This window comes from Rhinatrema bivittatum, chromosome 7, assembly GCF_901001135.1.
Source record: "Rhinatrema bivittatum chromosome 7, aRhiBiv1.1, whole genome shotgun sequence".
Taxonomy (NCBI): Eukaryota; Metazoa; Chordata; class Amphibia; order Gymnophiona; family Rhinatrematidae; genus Rhinatrema; species Rhinatrema bivittatum.
Window position 1 is genome coordinate 150,459,937 of NC_042621.1, and position 21,634 is coordinate 150,481,570.

Below are 21,634 nucleotides of genomic sequence, written 5' to 3' on the forward strand. Positions count from 1 at the left end.
ACCTTCGACTCCTCTCTCTCCTTCTGTACATATATCCAACACTGCTAACGTGCTTCTTTCTATAAAACATCACCAAAATCTGTGCCTTCCTTTCTGAACACACATCCAGAACCTTTATCCACTCTTTCATTACCACTAGCTTAAAATATTGCAACCTGCACCTCACAGGTCTTACAGTGAGCCCTCTCTCTCCAATATACTCTATCCAAAATTCAGTTGTGTGACTTATTTGTCACCAAAATTGCTACATTCATATAACTACTCTTTTCAAGTCACTACATTGGCTCCCTATCCATTCCCGCATATGGTTCAAGCGCCTCTTACATACTCCTATAAGATCCTTCACTCCTCAGTTCCTCTTATCTCTCTATACCCCTCCTCATGCACTATGCTCATCAGGTAAGTAATTCCTATGTATTCTCTTCTCTACCATCAATTTATGACTCAGTACTTTCCATTTGATTTCACCATACACTTGCAATAGACTTCCTGAGCTGGTGTAACATGCTTCCTCTCTTGCCTTATTTAAATCTCATATAAAATCCCTCCTTTTTGAGGCTGCTGTTAAATCTTAACCCCTGATTCTCACACTTACAACCTCAAATTCCCCATGCATCTTTTGCCCTGTATGTTTGTCTTGACTAAATTGTAAGTTCTACTGAGCAGGGACTGTCTCATTTTTTTTTGGTACAATGCTGCATATGTCAAGTAGCGCTCTAAAAGTGCTAAGTAGAAGTAGTAGTAATAATGTCTTAAAATCAGCAATAGACAAGGGTAAAGTATTCCAAAGTAGAGGTCCAATGACAAATAATGATGTTTAGGCCAGCTTACAGGATATTCACTTTTTCTCTGTGATTATTTACTTCTGTGCATATTTATTTTCACAGGATAGAGGTCAGTGTCTTCATGTAATGAGTAGGTTTGTAGGAAAAATGTTTTTTCTTTGGTTAATATTTTTTTTTCCAGGTGGGATTATTTTTTTCATATTTTGGTTCATTTGGGGTCATTTCATTTTCTGAACCAATTTTTTTTAATTAAAACATTTTTTATATTCTGCCCAATCCAGGACATGTAGTGCTGGGTGGATCACATCTATAAAATAAAAATTAATTTAAAAATAATGAAACATAAAGAAACTGTCCCCAACCTTCTCCTACTGCAAAAACTTTACAATTCATCCCCCAGGCATTTCCCATAAACTCCTCCCACCCGGAGGTATCTTACCCTTCCTGGGGTCTGTGTGAACTTGCCCTAATAGAAAGGGGCAGCAGTGATCCCTGGTCACTCCTGCCCCACTGGGTTCCCAGCTCCGAAATGGTGTCGGCCAGCCCTGGTGCTGCTTTGTTGTACAGTCATAATGTTTGAACAGCCATACAGCAAAATGGCAAAATGGTGCCGGCTTCAAATCCAGCAAGCACCATTTTGGAGCTGAGACCTACCTAGTGAGGCAGGAGCAACTCCTGTTCCTTTCTACTTGACAAGTTCACACAAATGGGCTTATGGGGAAGGCCTCGGGAGAAGGAAGAATTTTAATGTTGTGGCAGCTCTCATTGATTTGTTTTTACTGACTTTCTGAAACAAGTCAGCAGAAAAACCTGTGAATTTTGGAGGAGGGGAATTTAGATTTGTTTTTACACAAAACACAAGTGTTTTTAATTTTTCATTTAATTGAAAACTGAATGCATAACCCTAGTAATGATAAATGTATACAACTGTCAGAGACTTCCATCTTGTTGATGCGGTATCTCCTGAGGATGATTCCTTTTTTTTTTTTTTTTTTTGTAATTCTAAATAATCCAGAATCTTCCAGGGATGCTGACAACAAAAGAAAAGCTTCCTGCCAAGGTTAACACATTCTAGGAGCTTCAAAAACCACAAAATGTGTTTTGGTTCAAAACGATTTATCAGTTTATGATGGTATAGTAACATTTATAGAATATCCCGGCCCTGAACTATTGTATAGGAAGAGGCAGGATAGAAATATTGTAAATAAATAAATATCCATGGAATGGACATTCTGTCTTGTTCCCAGGGTAAGGATTTAGATTACAATAAAGCAACATTATTTAAAATAGCATTCATCTCCTTTTGCAATTCTTAACAATATATTATTTAGTGTAAGAGCCTTGAATTTCAGATTTTAAACTGCCTTCCTTCAAAGATTGCCTATGCTTTGACCACTTGCTGTCTGATGAAAGTGGGGGAAATCATTTTTTTAAATCAAATATTTCAGTTGGAAATTGTTATATACATTTTACTGTAATGCACCGGCAACATTGGGACATTCAAGTTCTTATTTAAGTATAGAATACAAACCAGAAAAATGCCAATGTCACACCAAGAATAACTTCATGAGTAACAGATATATAGAAGTAACATGTCACTGATTCTAAACTGGAAGACAAACCATAACACAGCTTTAAAAATGTGACAAAAATAGAAGAAATAGCAAAGTGATATAATCACTGATATTTTGATACCAAATGAGCTCTCTTCATGATATCAGGACGTAATTATTCCTTGCCTTACGTGTATACAATGTTGATGTGTTGTCTTTTATTTTTTATTTATTTACATTTAAACAAAAATTCAAGAACTATTATCTTGTTAGGCAAAAGTGATCAAAGTAGAAAACAATAAAACACAACAATTACCAAAATAGGAATAAACACTCTTCAGTCCTCCATCTAGGAAAGCAGAACATCACTAAACCATAAGGAAAGCACAGAACCAAGTCAGCCTGCAAGAGATGAAATGGAACAAAAACTCCAGTCACCCTGATGCCAATCCTAAATGAGGAGGGATAAAGAAAACAGAAAAATAGGCATTGCACTATCCTTGCGTGTAGTCTCTGGAGTGGGACATGGGACCAACTTATCATAAGGAAGAAAATCAATTGCACAGGCTCGAAAAATGCATATGTCACATTATAATTAGCAAGACATTCACATGGACATTTGAGAAAAAAAAATGCTGCTCCTATCTTTATCACTCTTGAGCGCAAGCTATTAACATCACCACCTTTTCTGTGGCTTTTGCCACATCTGGGAGCATTCTAATGTTCAGTTTTTCAAATAAATCTTCCCTATGTTTGAGAAAATTATGTATGTAACTTGTAAATCGCTTAGCTGTTTGAAAGCAATTCATAAATAAACACAGTAAATAAACTCAGAATCCAGTCCCAATCTGACTCCAACACAAGGTTCACCATTAAAGTTGTTGGTGTAACAGATGTTTCTCCGGAACTCTCCAAAAGTGCTGGTGGAACCAGACTATCAGAAGAAACAGAAGACGGTTCAGGTTTTCCCATAGATTCTTTTATTAGGTAGAGGCAAATAGATGTAAGGGACACCTTGTTTTTCCTTACTAAATCTCCACTGGGGATCTTTATTCTCTTTGGAGACTAACCCTAAGATATTTTTTTTTCCCGCCCAGGGAGCTGGGATTGTTCCAGCTCAGGCTATGAAAATCGTTGTCTGAGCATGAGCAGTGTGGTTGGATTTAGATTTATGATGGAAGAAGAAGGGGAGTTGTTCTTGGTGATTCCATTTGCTCCCCCCCCCCCACCCCCCAGCCTGCACTACTGGGATAAGTGACTACAGTAGCTCTGCTAGAGCCTTCACAGATCTGGAGGGTACTGCCTTTGCAGAAGAGTTTTTTTGTCTTCAAGAGAGTGGGTTCTGTTTTGACCTGCTCCCATTCTGGGAAGGCTTTCGCCCTCTGCCTGAGGGGAGCGTGATTAGGCTTCTGTGCACTACACCCATTTAAAGGTGGAGTCTGCAGTTGCCCAGGTGCTGCTTTGTCCTATGTCTAGTGAAAGTAGGGTCAGGAATAAGAACTGATTTTTGAAAAGTTGTATTTTTGCCTGTGAGAAGAACGGAGATATTTTTCCACCACTATCTCCCTGTCTATTTTTCGAGAAGAGAATTTTTCACTGGGAAGGGACTTTGGACATTGACTCAGAGGTTGAAGATGGAGAAGGAGTTTGTATCATTTGAAGTTTTCACTTTTCTATGCTTTCTTATAATTTTTGCTATTTTGGCTTGGATTCTATTTTTTAAGTTACAGAAACTTTTTAATTGAACACTACACCAAGTCTCTGCCTGTTCTTCTCAAACTAATATCCAACCTGCTGAGACCTATATAAGTGAATACCATTGAAGGGGATGTGTGATGTTTTGAAGGTTCTACATTTGCTATGCAGCATCATAACCTATTTTTCCAACACAGGGTTTTGAACCTGCTCCAAACCAGGGACTCTACTACTGAGTTAAAAAAAAAATTCCCTTAGCTGAGCTTCTACGAGAACCCTATCTATTTTGGCCTGGTTGTCACAAACCCTCCTCCTCAACAGAGAAACTGCTTTCTTCCAATAACATTGTCTGACCCTTTGTCCAGGGTTGGGTTCAGGATCGTATTTCTTTTACTGCATGTGAAGGAGCATCTGGTCACAGCCTCTGTTTCTCCAGTCCCTATCTTGCTCCAACACTGTTGCCTCTAATGCTAGTGGGATGGGGGGAGGGAGATTATCCTCTTGCACAGTGGGAGGACAGTTCTTTGCTTTACAGTTCTCTGCCATGCACCCTCCAAGTCTCCATCATTTTTGTTAGTTCATAATAGTCCCTTATCTCTGTTGCACCCCTACGGGTTGGCCACTAGGTGTCATTAGACTTCCATCCTGTTGTGGGCATGGACCCTTGGACTGAGATGGAGTTGACACAACCTGCAGGGTGGAGACCTGCAGGTCCCCACTGTCGGCTGGCAGAATTGGATAAGGCAGAGGCCCAACTGAAGCTTCACCTATTCCAGCCCTTGTTCCCCTTGAGCCCTCAAGTGCCAGACCTGGCAGGTCTTAGGTGGGGGCCTCTGCCATGAGACAGAAGATCTGTGGATGAGATTGAAGCGAGCAGGAGCAGTTGAAGGGAGGCTCAGTTCTAGACAGGCAGAAATCCAGTAATATGCAGTGGTCAGTGGCAGTGGCAGTGGCAATCAAGAGTGTCTAGTAACATGCAATGGTTAGTGGCAGGCAGCAAGCAGAGTCCAGAAGGCAGGCTGAGTTCAATACCGGGAATCCATCCAAGGGAAGATGGGCTAGATAGGCAGGACAGGGAGGCAAGGAGCAGCTCAGGATGGTAGACAAGACGAAGAGAAACAATGAAGACCTGAGGAAGAACTGAAGATGAAACAAGGACCACTGATACTGAAGGCAAGGCCAAACCAAGACCAGGAACTGGAGACCAGACGAAGATCAGGTACTGAAGACATGAAGGAAACCAGGAACTTGAAAATGCTGAGGCAACTCACTCTACATAGGTTGAAGGGAGACCTGTTACCGAGGCACTGGAGGAGCATCTGTAGAGGCCTTCTATAGGCCTGAAGAGTGATGTCATCAAAGGGTGCCTCCAGTCCTTTCCCGCTGCTGGCCCTTTAAAACTGGAGAGGTCAGGCATGCATGCACCCTAGGAGGAACGAGGCCAAGTAGACTGGGCAGTGTCCTGCCGCGGGAGTCATGGGTGGTGTCTTGCCACATCACAGCACGACATCCTGCTGCATTTGAGAGAGAGACAGAGAGACAGCCCGGCAGTGCTGGGGCACAGCAATGGAGGCCAGACCCGAGGGGTAAGTGTGGCAGTTCATGGGTCTTCCCCATGGACCGCCAAACGCAACACTTCCCTCATCTGCACCTCCCATCTGGAGAGCTGTGCTTGCATGGCTCAGCATTTTTAGCCCAGCCATTTTAGAATTCTATGGGATCAGATTCAGATAATCTCCAAACAGTGAGGTTGTTTAGAACTTACTCTCTTATGAGGCCTTCTAGCCTCACCCTGTCATTTCACTTTGAAGTGATATCTTATTGTGCACTCTCTGCCCGAGGGCCTTTTTCCTACTAATTTACAGAGAGAGAAATTTTTATTCCTGATGAAAGGGCTTTTATCCACAGGAGTGAAGACCTATGAGCCCACTCTAAACATTAGGTGAGGCAAACACCAGTGATAGATACTGCTGAGAGAGACAGTAATGGATGAAGATGTATCCAGTTTTACTTTCAGAAGTATGTTTTGGACATTTGCTGTGTGGGGAGGTTTTTTTCTGATCCACCTCTCCCCACATGGATGGAGTGCTGGCATAGCCTGATCCTCTTCTGACCTTTCACCAAGAGAAGTCCCCAGTAGCAACAACTAAGGATGAAAGAGGAAGTTTGGGAGACCCCCCCCCCCCCAATCAGATCTCGACTCATGGGACCAGAATGGGCTGGGTGTCCAGGAAGGACATAGAGTCAGGTAGGCCTATTTTGCTGTGAAGTTGGGACCCTTCCAATAGGAATCTTGGTTTTCTGTTGGATGAGCTTTGCGCAATAAAATCACCATGGGAACTCTTCCTAGATGCCTGAAATATAAGGACATATGCCTACAGAGAAATATACATGTACCTATAGCCAGACGTAACTTCAGCACTGTGGACAAATGGACTATAATTTGATTATTACCAATCAGTAAACTTTATTTTAACACCCAGAACCTGGTCCTGTTTGATTTGTCCCAGCATCTCACTCCATGGGATGCGCCTACTATCTACACACACTGAAAGCAAGACCCCATGGTCTGGGCCATTAGCGAGAACTTCCTCCCATAAAAAATATCCACCAGAGGATAGAGAGTTCAAGCATGGAAGTACATTGCTAGCTGGAGCAGCCCCGAAGAAAATAAATGTTTGTGTGCCCTTGGGACTTAAACCCTCCAGTAAAGGTTACATCTCCAAAGGAAGAGTTTCCTTTTCTTTCATTACCAAGGTTACCTCAGGAAATTATCAAACACTTCTTCTCTCTAGTTGTTCAGAAATACAACACTTAAGGCCGAATTTTAAATCGTCCATGCACGTAAAAAACGAGGGTTATGTATGTGGGTGAGCCTTGTGCGCACCGCGCGCATTTTCAAAGGGGCCCAGCCATGCGTGTAACTCCCATTATGCGCAGATGTGCCGGGCCCAGAGAAAGGGTGGTCCGGGGGGGGGGGAGGGGCGGGGCTGGAGGCAGCCAATACAGCGTCCATTTGCCGCTGTGCTGGGGAAGAGTGGCGTGCGCAAGTAACTACTGCTCTGGAAGAGGAGAAAAGGGTAAAATAAACATTTGGACATTAGATAGGATAGGGATAGGGGGTTGGGAGGAGAGGGGAAGAGGGAGGAAGGTTAGTTAGGTGGTTTGGAAAGTTTCCTCCCAGTCCGCTCTTTAATTGGTTAAACTCCGCCTCGCATGTGCGTGTGCCCCTCGTATTTTATAACGTGTGCTGACACGCACGTGTTATAAAATAGCTGCATCTGGGTGTGTGTGTGCCAGGAAGCACGCACCATAGACGCATGTGTACATTTAAAAATCTACCCCTTAGCCTACAGTATTGTACTGTAAATCAGGTGACTCGCTTCATCTTCTTCCCCCCTTAGTGGCCCTTCTTGTCCGGAAGCCTGACTCTTTTAACCCAGATGAGAAGGGTGAAGTTGGAATCCTGCTCTTCCTATACCACAGGGCTCCACCCTTAGGCCTCTCCATATCTCCAGCACAGACTCTGTTTCTTCTGTCTCTCAATTTTCTCCCTAGGGTTCTGCCTTGAATGCAGAGTCGGTGCAAGGGTATTAGGCACCCTAGGCAAACCTTCTGCCCCGCGCACCTCCCTTCCCCTCCGGTCCAAGCCCTGGCTCCGATCCTGACCTCATTCACTCAGACAGGTCTCCCTCTCTTACACATACTTAGGTTCCTCATTTACACACACACCCTTACACAGGCTCCCTTTTACATACACAATCCCTCTCACTCACAATCACACACAAACAGAGGTGCCCACTCATGGCCCACCAAGAGTCTGCATTTCTCAGCCGCAAGCAGGATGGGTGCTGCTCACGGCCTGCCAAGTCTCTACTCCTCTCGGCCATGAGTGGGATGGACTCCACTTGCAGCCCAATATGGCTGCTCTTTGCCTCCCCCTAATGGCTGGTGCTCTAGGCAACCGCTTAGTTCACCTGTTTGATTTTTACCACCTATTGTATGAAAAATAGGACTATAGAGCCCAAAATGAATATAGTATGGTGTTCAATATTAAACTGGAATGGCCCAATGTACACAGAACTTTCTGGTTGTCCTATATGAAGGTCAACATGAAGCTACTCTGATCTATGAAAGTTCTATTACCTAGTTTTGAGAAGCAATATATTTTGATACTGAGTTAATAAAGAAATCAATATAAAGGGACAATAGCAGCATTATTGTATTAAAAATAGCAGCATTTAGGAACTGTGAGCCAACATAGATAGAAAATCTCAAAAATTGACCATAGTCAAGTGAAAACAAATATATGATGCTTATTCTGCCATTGCTGAGAGGATAAGAGCAAAAATAACTCAAATCAACTTATTAGGGAAAAAGCACAAGACTGCTTCTACGGTCAAGCAGCATTGTCTGAATTATCATAAAGGCTGCTCACCCTGTAAAAATGCTGCTAAAAGTCATTTTGATATGGGTTTCATAGTTGCTTGATTTTAATTGAAAACATCACTACCTTAATATAAGGATGGGGCATAGCCTGCACAGAGCGCCAGATTTTATCTTTAACAGAAATATTGGGGTTACCTGCATGGAGAAGAAATTGCTACCATAAGAAGCTTGTTGGCAGACTGAATGGACCTTTTGGTCTTTTTATGCTGTCATTGCTATGTTACAATGTTAAGTAATGCCCAAAAGGCTGGTGTTTATTTTTCAAATTATAGGAACATTCTCATCTCGAATCTAAAGAACTAAGTACTACTTATTATGAGATTATTTATCTGAATAAGCATAGAGATGTAAGAGCAGTTGCTTTGAAGGACCATCTTCTGCTAAATTCAAATAAGTCTTAAAAAAAAAACAATTATTGCATGTGACTGTGGAAATAAATCTTATCAGCATGACGCAAAAACACAATACTAACCTCTTCTTTTTTTTTTTTTTGCTTTACCCTAGCATCAGGGGTCTACTTTAATTTTAATTAATTCCCTGGAAACTTCCATACAATCAAATAAGCAAGCTTGGTCATTTCATCTTGGTCCTGCCAAGAGGAAAATATCTGTGATCCTTGAACTGATTTCTTTGCTGATAGTTGCAGTGCTTTATAGACCCTGATTATCATTTTTCCCTTACAGCTGATTTTTTTCCAATCTGTTTTGTGTTTTACAGAAATGTGTGTCTTATGTTTTACCGTTGGAGGTGTATTCCACTGAAAGACAACTGATTGATAACTGGTTTCTCCTTTCTTATCATAAATGCTGTATATAGCAAAGCTCAGTTTGAACTAACTTTTTTTGTTTTGTTTTGCAAATTGCGTTTTATACATACATTCATGCTTTGACTGTGTCATCCGCAGAGTACCTACAGCAACCAGCACTGCTTCTCTACAGACTAAATCTTTTTCTGGATCCAAGAATATCAACATGGCAGCTTCCACTATTACTTCTGCTATTTCTGCTCAGTCTAGGTATACATTTGCTTCGCAGTCCATTTCTGTCTACTGTGTTTGTCTCATCATTCATTTACATAGCATCGTGAGTTCTCACCTTCACTGCTAAGCTTCCCCTTACCTGGAATTGTATGTATTTATTTAATTAAATATTTTAATCGCCTAACCGAAGAGCTCAAGGGATGCACATTAAATAATACAAAATTAATAAGAGCAAATCCTGAGGGAGTACTGAGAGCAGAAGGTGATTTTGCTGGTGCTTGAAGAGAATTTGTAAGTATTGCTGTGCTGGGAAATTATATGACTTAAAGCTTGGGGGAAAAGAGAGATTTTAGGGTAAATTGATATTTTGTGTATGTTAATTTTCAGTATATGCTTGGTTTAAAAAAGAAAGCTAGGTTAACTTTCAGTATCTTTTTTTCCCCTCCTACCCCCCATCTCCTACCCACTAAGCACATTCTTTGATTTATAGACTGTTATCTCAATTAAGAGGACAAGAGGGACTTTTTTCATAACAGGAATCAATCAGGGATTTAGGTATAGCAAGGAAGAAACCCGGCCCTTATCAATAGATGAACTGTTTTTCCCTTGTAGGTCATTGCAAACTAACACAAAATACACCAAAATAGGTTTAAAGGATTTAACATTGCATTTAGCATTCTTACTCCCTTAGCAATCTTATTTAACTAACAACAACATCAAGAGTGAAACAGCAATCCAACAGCAAGATGAGGGCCTTCCAGTCTTTTGCACCAAATGAGTTCCATATATATGATCATCTATCAGTTGGTAAGAAGTTGTATGTGTGCACTCAGTGCGAAAAGAGCTGCTGGCTCTCAGAGAATTTGTCTCATCTCTAGAGGCTAGAATAGCAGACTTAGAGTAGCTGAAACAGACAGTGAGGTATATAGAGGAGACATTCAGGGATACAGTATTAACATCCCAACTGCAGTCGGGCAATCCCTGTGCTGCCTTGGAAGAGAATAAGGTCATCTGGAAAAAGAGCATCTTCTTGATGTGGCAGGAAATGATCCTGCAGCTAGGATCTGCTCTCCAGGTGATGCATTATCCTCTTCCACAGAAAATGGGTCTCCAAGGGCTTGTGCCCAGAAGGGAAGGGTTAGGATGTCCATTATAGTTGGCAATTCTATCAGTAGAACTGTAGATAGCTCAGTGGCTGTGGATATGAGGATCGCTTGCTAACTTGCCTGCCTGGTGCAAAGGTGGCAGACTTCGTGTATCACCTAGATGGGATTTTAATAGTGCTGGGGAGAAGTCAGCTATTTTGCTACATGTGGGTACCAATGACAAGGTGTGGGAGGGAGGTTTTGGAAACCAAATTGTGGATTTTAGATAGAAAGTTGAAATCCAGAATCTCCAGGGTGGCATTCTTGGAAACGCTCCCCATTTCACATGTAGAATCCCAGAGGCAAGCAGAGCTCTGAAGTCTTAATGCATGGATAAGACGATGGTGATGGACTATTGGATTTGTTAAGAACTAGGCAACATTTTGGTTGATGAAGAGCCTTTGCCAAAAGGATGGGCTCTACCTGAACTAGGATGGAACCAGGTTGCTAGTGCTAATGTTTAAAAAAGAGATAGAGCAGCATTTAAACTGTAACTCAGGAGAAATCCAACAGTCCCTCAGCAGCGCATGGTTAGGAAAGAGGTATCTTCAATGGATAATGACAAAAGAGGCAAGTTAGAGAATCATGATAGAAAGGTTCCAATAAAGGCAAAAGTAGCCCAAGTGCCTTTAAGTAAAGAGCAGACGGAGTTAATAGATTCAAAATTATTTCTGCCAACTTCTAGGAAAGTTGTAAATACAAACAAAAAACATACCTTGAAATATCTGTATGCAAATGCCAGAAGTTTAAAAAAATAACATGGGTGAGTTAGATTGTAAAGCACTGAATGAAAAGGTAGACAAAATTGGCATATCAGAAGCCTGATGGAAGGAGGATAACCAATGGAGCAGTGCAATATCAGGATGCAAATAATATTTCAATGATAGAGTGGACCAAATTGGTGGGGGGATGGTGTGATATTTTAAGGATATTATAGAGTCAAACAGGATAAGGATCCTACAAGAGACTAAAAGCACTATGGAATCTTTATTGAGAGAAATTCCATGTGTGATAGGGATGAGTATAGCTATGGGGGTATATTACTGTCTGTCTAGACAGAATGAACAGATAGATGATGAAATGCTAACTGAAATGCTAACAAATTTGGCAATACAGTAATAATGGAGGATTTCAGTTCTCTCCATATTGTCTTAATAAATGTCCCATCAGGGCACGCTAGGGAGGTAAAATGTCTAGATGAAATGACTGCTTTATGGAGCAGCTGGTCCAGGAACTGATGAAAGAGGGAGCTATATTAGACTTAATTCTTAGTGGAACACAGGATTTGGTGCAAGAGGTACCAGTAGTGGAGCCATTTGGCAATTGTGCTCACAATGTGATCAAATTTGACTTCATAACTGGAGGGAGGACATTACATCAAGCATGGATGATGTTTAAAAATACCATAATGGAATTTCAGATTAGAAGTATTCCACACATTAAAATAAAAAGAAAAGAAGGACAAATAATTGCCTGCATGGTTAAAAGGTGAGGTGAAAGATGCTAGAACTTATTTTAAAAAATGAAAAGAGCATCCAAATATAGGAAATAGGAAAAAGCAAAAACACTGGTAAATTAAGGCAGACAAAAAGAGAATTTTAAAGAAAGCTTGCTATAGAGGCAAAAACTCATAATAAAAACTTTTTCAAATATATCTGAAGCAGGACTCCATGAGGGAGTCAGTTTGACTATTAGACGGCTGAGGGGTAAAAGGAGCACTTGGGAAAATGTAAATGTAAGACATTGATAAGACAGGCTAAGAGAGAATTAGAAAAGAAGTTGGCCGTAGAGGCAAAAACTCACAGTAAAAACTTTTTTAAAATATAACCAAAGCAGAAAGCCTGTGAGGGATTCAGTTGGACCATTAGTTGATTGAGGGGTTAAAGCGGCACTTAGAGAAGATAAGGCCATTGTGGAAAGATTAAACAATTTCTTTGCTTCGGTGTTTATGGAAGAAGATGTTGGGGAGATACTCGTTCCGGAGAAGGTATTCATGGGTTATGATTAAGAGGAACTGAACCAAATCACAGTGAACCTAGAAGATGTGGTAGGCCTAATTGAAAAATTGAAGAGTAGTAAATCACCTGGACCAGATGGTATACACCCCAGGGTTCTGAAGGAACTCAAAACTGAAATTTCAGATCTATTAGTTAAAATTTGTAACCTATCATTAAAATCATCCATTGTACCTGAAGACTGGAGGGTGGCTAATGTAATCTCAAAATTTAAAAAGGGCTCCAGTGGTGATCCGGGAAACTACAGACCAGATAAATAGTGGAAAATGTTCTAAAGATCAAAATCACAGAGCATATAGAAAGACATGGTTTAAAGAAACAAAGTCAGCATGGCTTTACCCAAGGCAAGTCTTGCCTCTCAAATCTGCTTCACTTTTTTGAAGGGTTAATAAACATGTAGATATAGGTGAACTGGTGGATGTAGTGTATTTGGATTTTCAGAAGGCATTTGACAAAGTTCCTCATGAGAGGTTTCTAAGAAAAATAAAAGTCCATGGGATAGGTGGTGATGTCCTTTTCTGGATTACAAACTGGTTAAAAGACAGGAAACAGAGACAAGGATTAAATTGGCAATTTTCTCAGTGGCCTCAGTGCCTCAAGGATCTGTACTAGGACCCGTACTGTTCAATATATATATATATAAATGATCTGGAAAGGAATACGACGAGTGAGGTAATCAGATTTGCAGATGATACAAAATTATTCAGAGTGGTTAAATCACAAGCGGACTAGAAGAGACTGGAAAATTGGGCATCCAAATGGCAGATGAAATTTAATGTGGACAAGTGCAAGGTGATGCATATAGGGAAAAATAACCCTTGCTGTTAGGTTTCATATTAGGATGTTAGGTTTCATATTAGGAGCTATCACTCAGGAAAGAGAACTAGGCATCATAGTGGATAATACTTTGAAATCGTCGACTCAGTGTGCTGTGGCAGTCAAAAAAGCAATCAAGCAAAAATGGCTGGTGTAATACATATTACTGCTATTACAAAACAACATATCTTTTTTTAATTTTTTTTATATTCAATTAATTTTTTTGAGAGGAAAAGACCTCAGCACTGGTTTTTCTACCTAATAATTCATCAGATTTTTGTACCAGTTAGTGCAATCATAGGTCTAAAAAACCTCTCTTGATTTTTATTCAAATTATTGCTTAAAATGTTTTGTCTGGTTTCCAGTTTCTTTTAATTTTTCATTCAAAAGAACAGTTCTGTAAACAAACCAGATTCACCACGACAATATACATTTCTCCTTTTCTTTCTTTCTGTTTATAACAGCATGTTCGCCCGTAAGGAAAATAAAGATTTTTTTCACTTATCTTGTATGAGAATTCGGTACCGGGTAACAGCTACCATTAAGAGGCCAAGAAAACTGATGAATCGGTGCTGTTAGTAGCTACCACAAAGACACCTTGAGACACATTCTCTTACAAAATAAGAGAAAAAAATCTTTATTTTCCTTAAAGGCGAACATGCTGTTATGAACAGAAAGAAAGAAAAGGAGAAATGTATATTGTCGTGGTGAATCTGGTTCGATTACAGAACTGTTCTTTTGAATGAAAAATTAAAAGAAACCGGAAACCAAACAAAACAATTTTAAGCAATAATTTGAATAAAAATCAAGAGAGGTTTTTCAGACCTACGATTGCACTAACTGGTACAAAAATCTGATGAAATATTCAATAGAAAAACCAGTGCTGAGGTCTTTTCCTCCCAAAAAAATTATTAATTGAATATAAAAATTTTTTTAAAAGTACATTGTTTTGCAACAGCAGTAATTGTTGCGATTCCTCCCATGGCCGGAGCTACAGGAGGTCTCTTACCTTCTCTGGCTGGCCTGACAATCACCGCCAGTGTCCCAGAGCAGCAGGAGCCACTGACACCATTTTGGTTCGCGGCCCAAAGGCCGCATTCCCAGACCCTCCCGCAGAAGGCCGCCACCGGCCAGGTCATCTTGCTCCGTGGACCGGAGGCCACATCCTCGGACTTGCTTCAGCAAGGGAACCACCTCTGGACCCTCCTTCAGTGGCTTGGAAGCCGCCTCTCTCATCGGGGTCTGCCCTGAGGCCTGCTCCATCTCCTCTCTGGCTCAGCATTGCAGTGGCAGCATGGCCGCTGTCCAGGGTCCTGTCCCTTCCTTCCTAAGGGCGGGCCCATGGCTTCTTCTTTCATTTAAAGAGCCAGTCAGGTGTGGTCCATCTGAACTCCTCCTAGGGAGTTGCCTGCTTCCTGCCCTAAAAAAGGGCTTCTCCGTCAGTCAGTCCTTGCTTCAGCAAGGAGCTAGTCCTCCTAGGCTACTTCTCCCAAGGGATCCTTGTTTCCAGCTCTTCCTGGCATCCTGATTTTGTCCATGGACTTCTGTGTATCCTGTATCTTCGTATCTCCGTGGTCTCCTTGATGTTCCTGAGTTCCGTGATGTTTCCAAGTTCCATGATGTCCTGATGACCCCAGTTCCGTCATGTTCCTGGTCCTATTGCTCCAGGTCCGGTGGGACCTGTGCCTCCAGAGATTCCCTGCTTTTACTCTCAGTTTCTAAGCTCCAATGTTTTATCACATTTCCCAAGTCCCGACTCTGGAGGATCTGAGGGGTTTCTACTAACCTGCGCTATGAAACTTCCTGAGCCTGTCCCGTTCTCCTCGTGGTCCACGACCAGCCATCCGGCTGTGTAGGGCGTGAAGGGGACAATGTGGTCCGCGACCAGCCTCACGTACTGTGTAGGGTGCCTGAGGGTCTTGCTCATCCCTCTTGTTTTCTGTCTTCATCCCAAGTTCCAATCTTCACTCCAAGTTCCAGTCTTCACTCCAAGCTCCAGTCTTCACTCCAAGCTCCAGTGCCTACGGCCTCCTTCCACCATGACCTCTGTCCAGCCTGCAGCCTCTGCTACACCCTGTGGCAGGTCTGAAAGGGCTTGGAATAGTAGGAGGACCATTCATAGACCAACATTGCGTTGGTGGTCTCATGAGCGTGCAGGTTGGCGGAGGATTCAAGGTTCCTGATTCCCAGACTTGGACTGTCTTCACCGCAAGGGCACACATTCTCCTTGTTCCATGCTGGAGAGTCCTCGGTTGCGCTCCGACCCATCGTCAGCATAACAGGTTTGCCAAGCCTTGAGCATCCCGAGCTTGAGGCCGATGCAAGCTCCAACAGTAATATTTATTACATCAGCCATTTTTGCTTGATTGTTATTATACACTGGTGTTTTCCTTTATCTAGAAATTGCTTGCAGTCAAAAAAGCAAACAGAATGTTAGGAATTATTAGGAAGGGAATGGTGAATAAAACAAAGGATGTCATACTGCCTCTGTATCGCTCCATGATGAGACCACACCTTGAATACTGTGTACAATTCTGGTCGCCACATATCAAGAAAGATATAGTTGTGATGGAGAAGGTACAGAGAAGGGTGACCAAAATGATAAAGGGGATGGAACTGCTCCCCTATGAGGAAAGACTAAAGAGGTTAGGGCTGTTTAGCTTGGAGAAGAGATGGCTGAGGGGTGATATGATAGAGGTCTTTAAAATCATGAGATGTCTAGAATGGGTAAATGTGAATCAGTTATTTACTCTTTCCAATAATAGAAGCATTAGGGGGCACTCCATGTGCTCAGTTAACATGTAGCACATTTAAAACTAATCAGAGAAAATTATTTTTCACTCAACGCACAATTAAACTCTGGAATTTGTTGCCTGAGGATGTGGTTAGTGCATTAGTGTAGCTGGGTTTAAAAAAGATTTGGATAAGTTCTTGGAGAAGAAGGCTTATAATGTTTTCTAATCAAGTTGACTTAGAAAATAGCCACTGCTATTACTAGCATCAGTAGTGTGGGATATACTTAGTTTTTGGGTACTTGCCAGGTACTTGTAGCCTGGATTGGCCACTATTTGAAACAGGATGCTGGGCTTGATGGACCCTTGGTCTGACCCAGTATGGCAATTTCATATGTTCTTAAAAACAAAGCCATAGCAGAAAGACTAAATTAATTCTTTGCTTTGGTGTTTCCTGAGGAGGATATTGGGAAGATACCCATGCTGGAAATAGTATGTAATAGTGAAGATTTGGAGGAACTGAAACAAATCATGGGGAACCAGTATTTTAATTATATGTTAATTTTTATTATTTTATTATGATTGTTTTATTGTAAACTACATAGAATGGATTTCCACTATAGGTGGTCTCTAAGAAATTTTAAATTAAAAAAAATTGGGAAGGCATAATAGGGCAAATTAACAACAAAAGAGCAGCAAATCACCTGGACTAGATAGTTTACATCCAAGAGTTCTGAAAGAAATAAAAAAACATATTTGCACACCTATTACTAGTAATTTGTAACCTATCATTTAATCCTAATCTTTAATCCTAATCTTTAAAAATGGCTCCAGGAGTGATCCAGGATCCTGGCACTGATGTCTGGAGTGACCTTGATGTCAGTGCCAGGAAAAATAATAGAAACTATTCTAAAGAATAAAATTACAGACCATATACAGTAGGTACTTATGGTTTAATGGGTCACAGCCAGCAAGGATTTACCTTAGTGAAGACTTGTCTCATCAGTCTACTACATTTTTTAACGGGTTAATAAACATGTGGATAATGGTGAGCCAGTACATACAGTGTATCTAGATTTTCAGAAAGTGTTTGACAAAGTGCCTCAGAAGAGACTCCTTAGGAAATTATAAAGTGATGGGATAAGAGGCAATGTCCTATTGTGGATTGCAAACTGACTAAAAGATAGGAATCAGAGAGTAGGTCTGAATGGTCAGTTTTCTCACTGGAGGAAGGTAACTAGGAGAGTGCCCCAGGCTACTTTTAAACATATTTATAAATGGTCTGGAAAATGGAACAACCAGTGAGGTGATCAAATTTGCAGAGAGCATTAAATTATTCTGTTGTTAAATCACAAACAGATTGTGAGAAATTGCAGAAGAACCTTGCAAGACTGGGAGACTGGGCATCCAAATGGTGGATGACATTTAATGTGGACAAGTGTAAAGTGATGCACATAGGGAAAAATAATCCAAACTGTAATTGGGCAATATTAGGTTCCATATTCAGAGTCACCACCGAGGAATGGAATCTAGGCTTCAGCATGGACAATACATTGAAATCCTCAGCTGAGTGTGCAGCAATAGTCAAAACAGCAAACAGAATGTTAGGAATTAGGAAAGGAATGGAGAATAACACTGAGAATATCTGTATTGCTCCATGGTGCAACCATATCTAGAATATTGTGTGCAATTCTGGTCACCACATCTCAAAAAAGATGAAGTAGAACTTTAAAAGATGCAAAGAAGGGTGAACATAGCAATAAAGAGGATGGAACTATTTCCCTATGAGGAAAGGGTAAGGAGGTTAGGGCTGTTTAGCTCGGAGAAGAGACAGCTGAGGGAGTATGTAATATTGGTGTTGCGGGTAGCTGTAGAGCCTTGGGCCGGTCTTGTAGAGTGAGGTGGAACAATGCTCTGCTGAGAGGAAGAAGACCGGTGGGCGGAGACAGGTGTCACGGAGATCCAAAGTCTTCACCCTGGAAGCCTGCGGACCTCCCAAGAGGAGCTCGTGAGGTCCCAAGCCGCTGGGACTTAGGAGATCACTGGAACCAGTAGAGACTTCACCCTGGAAGTCTGAGGACCCCCCGAGAGGAGCTCGTGAGATCCCAGACCGCTGGGACTTAGGAGATCAAATGTGGAGATGAAGGACAGTCCGAGGTTGAGGCAGGCGGCAATAAGAAGAAACCAGGAACAAGCCGAAGTAGGAGCCAGGAAGTCCAACCGAGGGTCGCTGGAGGAAGGAACGGAAGGCAGGAGACTCGGGAGCAGGAGCAAGGTACCGGGAGTGAAGACAGGACCGGAAGCCGGGAGCAGGATCAGGAGCCAAACGACTGCAGCGGAATCAGGAGTCCAAGGACCAAGAGCAAGAGCAGGAACAGGAACAAGATGCAGCAGCAGGCAGTCCCGAAGGGAACCTCGTTGCAAGGCACAGGAAGGCTGCAGACACCGGCTTATATCCTAGCTGGCGTCTGACGTCATCAAAGGGGGTGGGCTGCGGTCCGGCAGGAATAGCCCTTTAAATTGGGCTTCCCCGCGCGCGCGTGCCTAGAGGGGGAGGAGTCAGTTCGGGAGGCTCAGTGGCATCTTCCTTGTGGAGACGCCGCCAGGAGAAGGCCCGATCCAGGCCTGTAGGCCGCGCGTCTTGCTGCCGGACCTCCGAGGAACCCGTACAGCCCCGACTCTCCCGCGGACGCCGCCGGGTGGCGAAAGGTAAGGGCCCGGTCGCAAGGCTTGCGACCGGGACCGCAACAATTGGTATATAAAATCATGAGTGGAATAGAGCTGGTAAATGCAAATCTGTTTATGCTTTCCAAAAATAAAAGGACTAGGGGACACTCCATGAAATTACTAAGTAGTACATTTCAAAAAAATCAGAGAAAATATTTTTTCACTCAATGCACAATTAAGCTCCGGAATTCATTGCCAGTGGATGTGGTAAAGGCAGTTAATGTAGCCAGCTTTCAAAAAGATTCTGTCAAGTTCCTGGAGGAAAAATCCATCAACTGTTATTAACAAGGCAGACTTGAGGAAAACCACTGTTTATCCCTAGGCATGGAATCTATCTACTATTTGGGAACTTGCCAGGTTCTTGAGACCTAGATTGGCCACTGTTGAAACAGGATATTGAGCTTGATGGATCCTTCATCTCACCCAGTATGACAGTTCTTATGTTCTAAATACAAAATCAAACAGCACTAACAGTACATTTATAAATATTAAGTATATAAAAAGTTCCACAGTAGTAAACAGCTAAACTCCCTAGACATTCAAATAGTGACTATCATATAAATGCCAAGTCCACTACACAATAACTGCCATGTTTCATATGACGTATGCAGTTGTAATCATTGGTCAATGCCCAGTATTTTTTATGCATATTTTTGAAAACTTGCAAATAAAATTGTTTCAAGGTCAGTTATCTAAACAACGTCCCTCACATCCAAGTAGTGCCTGATACTGACAGTGTTTCAAAATCTCTGAACAATCTGCATCAGCGCAACGGGACATAAATAAAGTCATGTTCAGCATATTCATTTTCAATTCTAAAACACGAAAATATTACCAGAGGAAAATCTGGCGCTGAATCTCCTAGTCCTGCAAGAGATAAGTGACCTTGATGTCTAATCTTTGAAAGTGTAATGGTTTTAGCTGTTTATTACTGTGGAACTTTTTCTATATTTAATAAAGTTTTCCACATTGGAGGTTCTATTTCTATTATACAAATAATAAAACATCCATAATTAACACAATTAAAATAGGAAGCACAACCCTGCAAAGCTCATCATGGAAGTAAAGGTCAATGGGCAGTGATTTGGTAGCAACAGCAAAGTCTACAAAATACAGCCGTTATCACAGACTGACCCAGCCCCCTGCAAAATGGTGGGAGACCAGGGGGCTGGATCAGAGAGGTGTGGCTAGTGGCCAGCAAAGTTCATAAACGTGCAATTATGCATCTCTCTGTTGCCACTAAATCCGGTTTACTTCAGGTCTCCCGACACTGATCCAGGCCAACAGGAGGATAGCAACAGTGCCTCAGGCCTCAACCTTTTCTTCTGTCAGACAGGGACCACATGGTTGAAAGCACACCATTCAGGCTCTATGTGGCACAGAGGGAGGATGTGGTCCTAGACATCGCCACTTTCCCCCTCCTTGTGCCGGCTTAGATGAATGCAGAGGGAGCAGGGATGTTGATAAAGGGGCTGAGGTGATTATGCAGCAGGTGGGATAAGGGGAAATCAGCTGGGAAGAAAATGAGAAAGGGGATTGACTAGCTTGGGGGTTACAAAGATTTTGGGGGTAACAAGGGAAAGAGGGGCTAGGAATTGCTATGTGTTTTGTGAGAAAGGGGATTAGCTGGGGATTGCAAGGGGATCAGAGGTGAAAGGAGGATTTGCTGCCTATATGTATGTGTGTGTGTGTGTGTGTGTGTGTGTGTGTGTGTATGTGTGTGAAAGAGAGAGAAGGAACAGCACTTGGACTGGGGTGAGGAAAAATATAGGGAGAGAAAGAGGACCAGGTATGTGAAGGGTGAAAGAGGGGGATAGGGATGTGAGGGTGAGCTGGGCCAGATCCAGGAGGAACCTCTCTCTACCCCATCCAGATTCCCCCATGATCCTATAACCTCTCTCCTTCCTCTCTGATCCTAGAACATCCCAGCCCTCCTCCCCATTTATCCAGATCCCAGAACCTCCTATCTTCTACTCTTTTCTTCTCTATCCTTCTGTGTCAGCCAAGTTTCTTTAGGCTGGAGATATTAACCACACAGGACTCCAGCCTCTCTCTTCTTAAAGAATCCTTTTTTAAAACTCAAATAGTAACATAATTCAAGCTGTTTACCTTCAGCAGCATAACCCAGTACAGCATACATCTATTTGTTGCATCCATCGCTGCTCGACGCCCTCACTCTGCCCTCTTTACCATTGTGGCGACACCGTCCGGGTCTGATGGACGGTTAGCTGCTGTGGCCTCTTCTTGCCGTTTCTCTCCGGCGTCCTCAGACTGGCATGATGCTGTGGATCCGCCATGTTCCTGATGATGTAGGGCACGCACGCGCTCTGATTGATGTATCAGCAAGGGCGCGAACCTCGGGGGCGTCCCGCTGAGATGATGACATCCGCTTCCAATATAAAAGGTCTCAGTATTTGCTAACATATCGAGTTAGCAAGGATTCGTCCAAGCTACTCAGCCTCCTCGGACTTACCAGGGGTACCCGCTCCTCGGGGGCCTCGCTCTCTTTATTTCAGATTGCCAATAGGAACCGGTACTTGCTCCTCGAGGGCCCATGTTCCTGAACACACTGAAGATTCTCTAATGCCTGGAAGCTATTGCAGATACAGACATTTGTGAGTTATCTTTATTTCAGTTTGCCAATAGGAAATGGTACTCACTCCCTGAGGGCCCATGTTCCTGAACACTCTGAAGATTCTCTACTGCCTGAAAGCTATCGCAGATACAGACATTTGTGA

The 21,634-nt window shown here is 42.3% G+C and overlaps 1 protein-coding gene across 18 annotated transcripts in view; it reads left to right on the forward strand.

The window, feature by feature from the left end:
* LDB3 (LIM domain binding 3) overlaps positions 1 to 21,634 on the forward strand; it is a 452,171-nt gene that overhangs the window by 310,582 nt on the left and 119,955 nt on the right. For 13 of the 18 annotated variants that reach the window (XM_029609315.1, XM_029609318.1, XM_029609322.1 and 10 more), the window contains one exon: positions 9,387 to 9,497. The exons of the other annotated variants lie outside the window; for them this stretch is intronic. In XM_029609315.1, the coding sequence (XP_029465175.1) occupies positions 9,387 to 9,497 (111 nt within the window). The remainder of the gene's footprint in view (positions 1 to 9,386; positions 9,498 to 21,634) is intronic. 18 annotated transcript variants of the gene reach the window in all.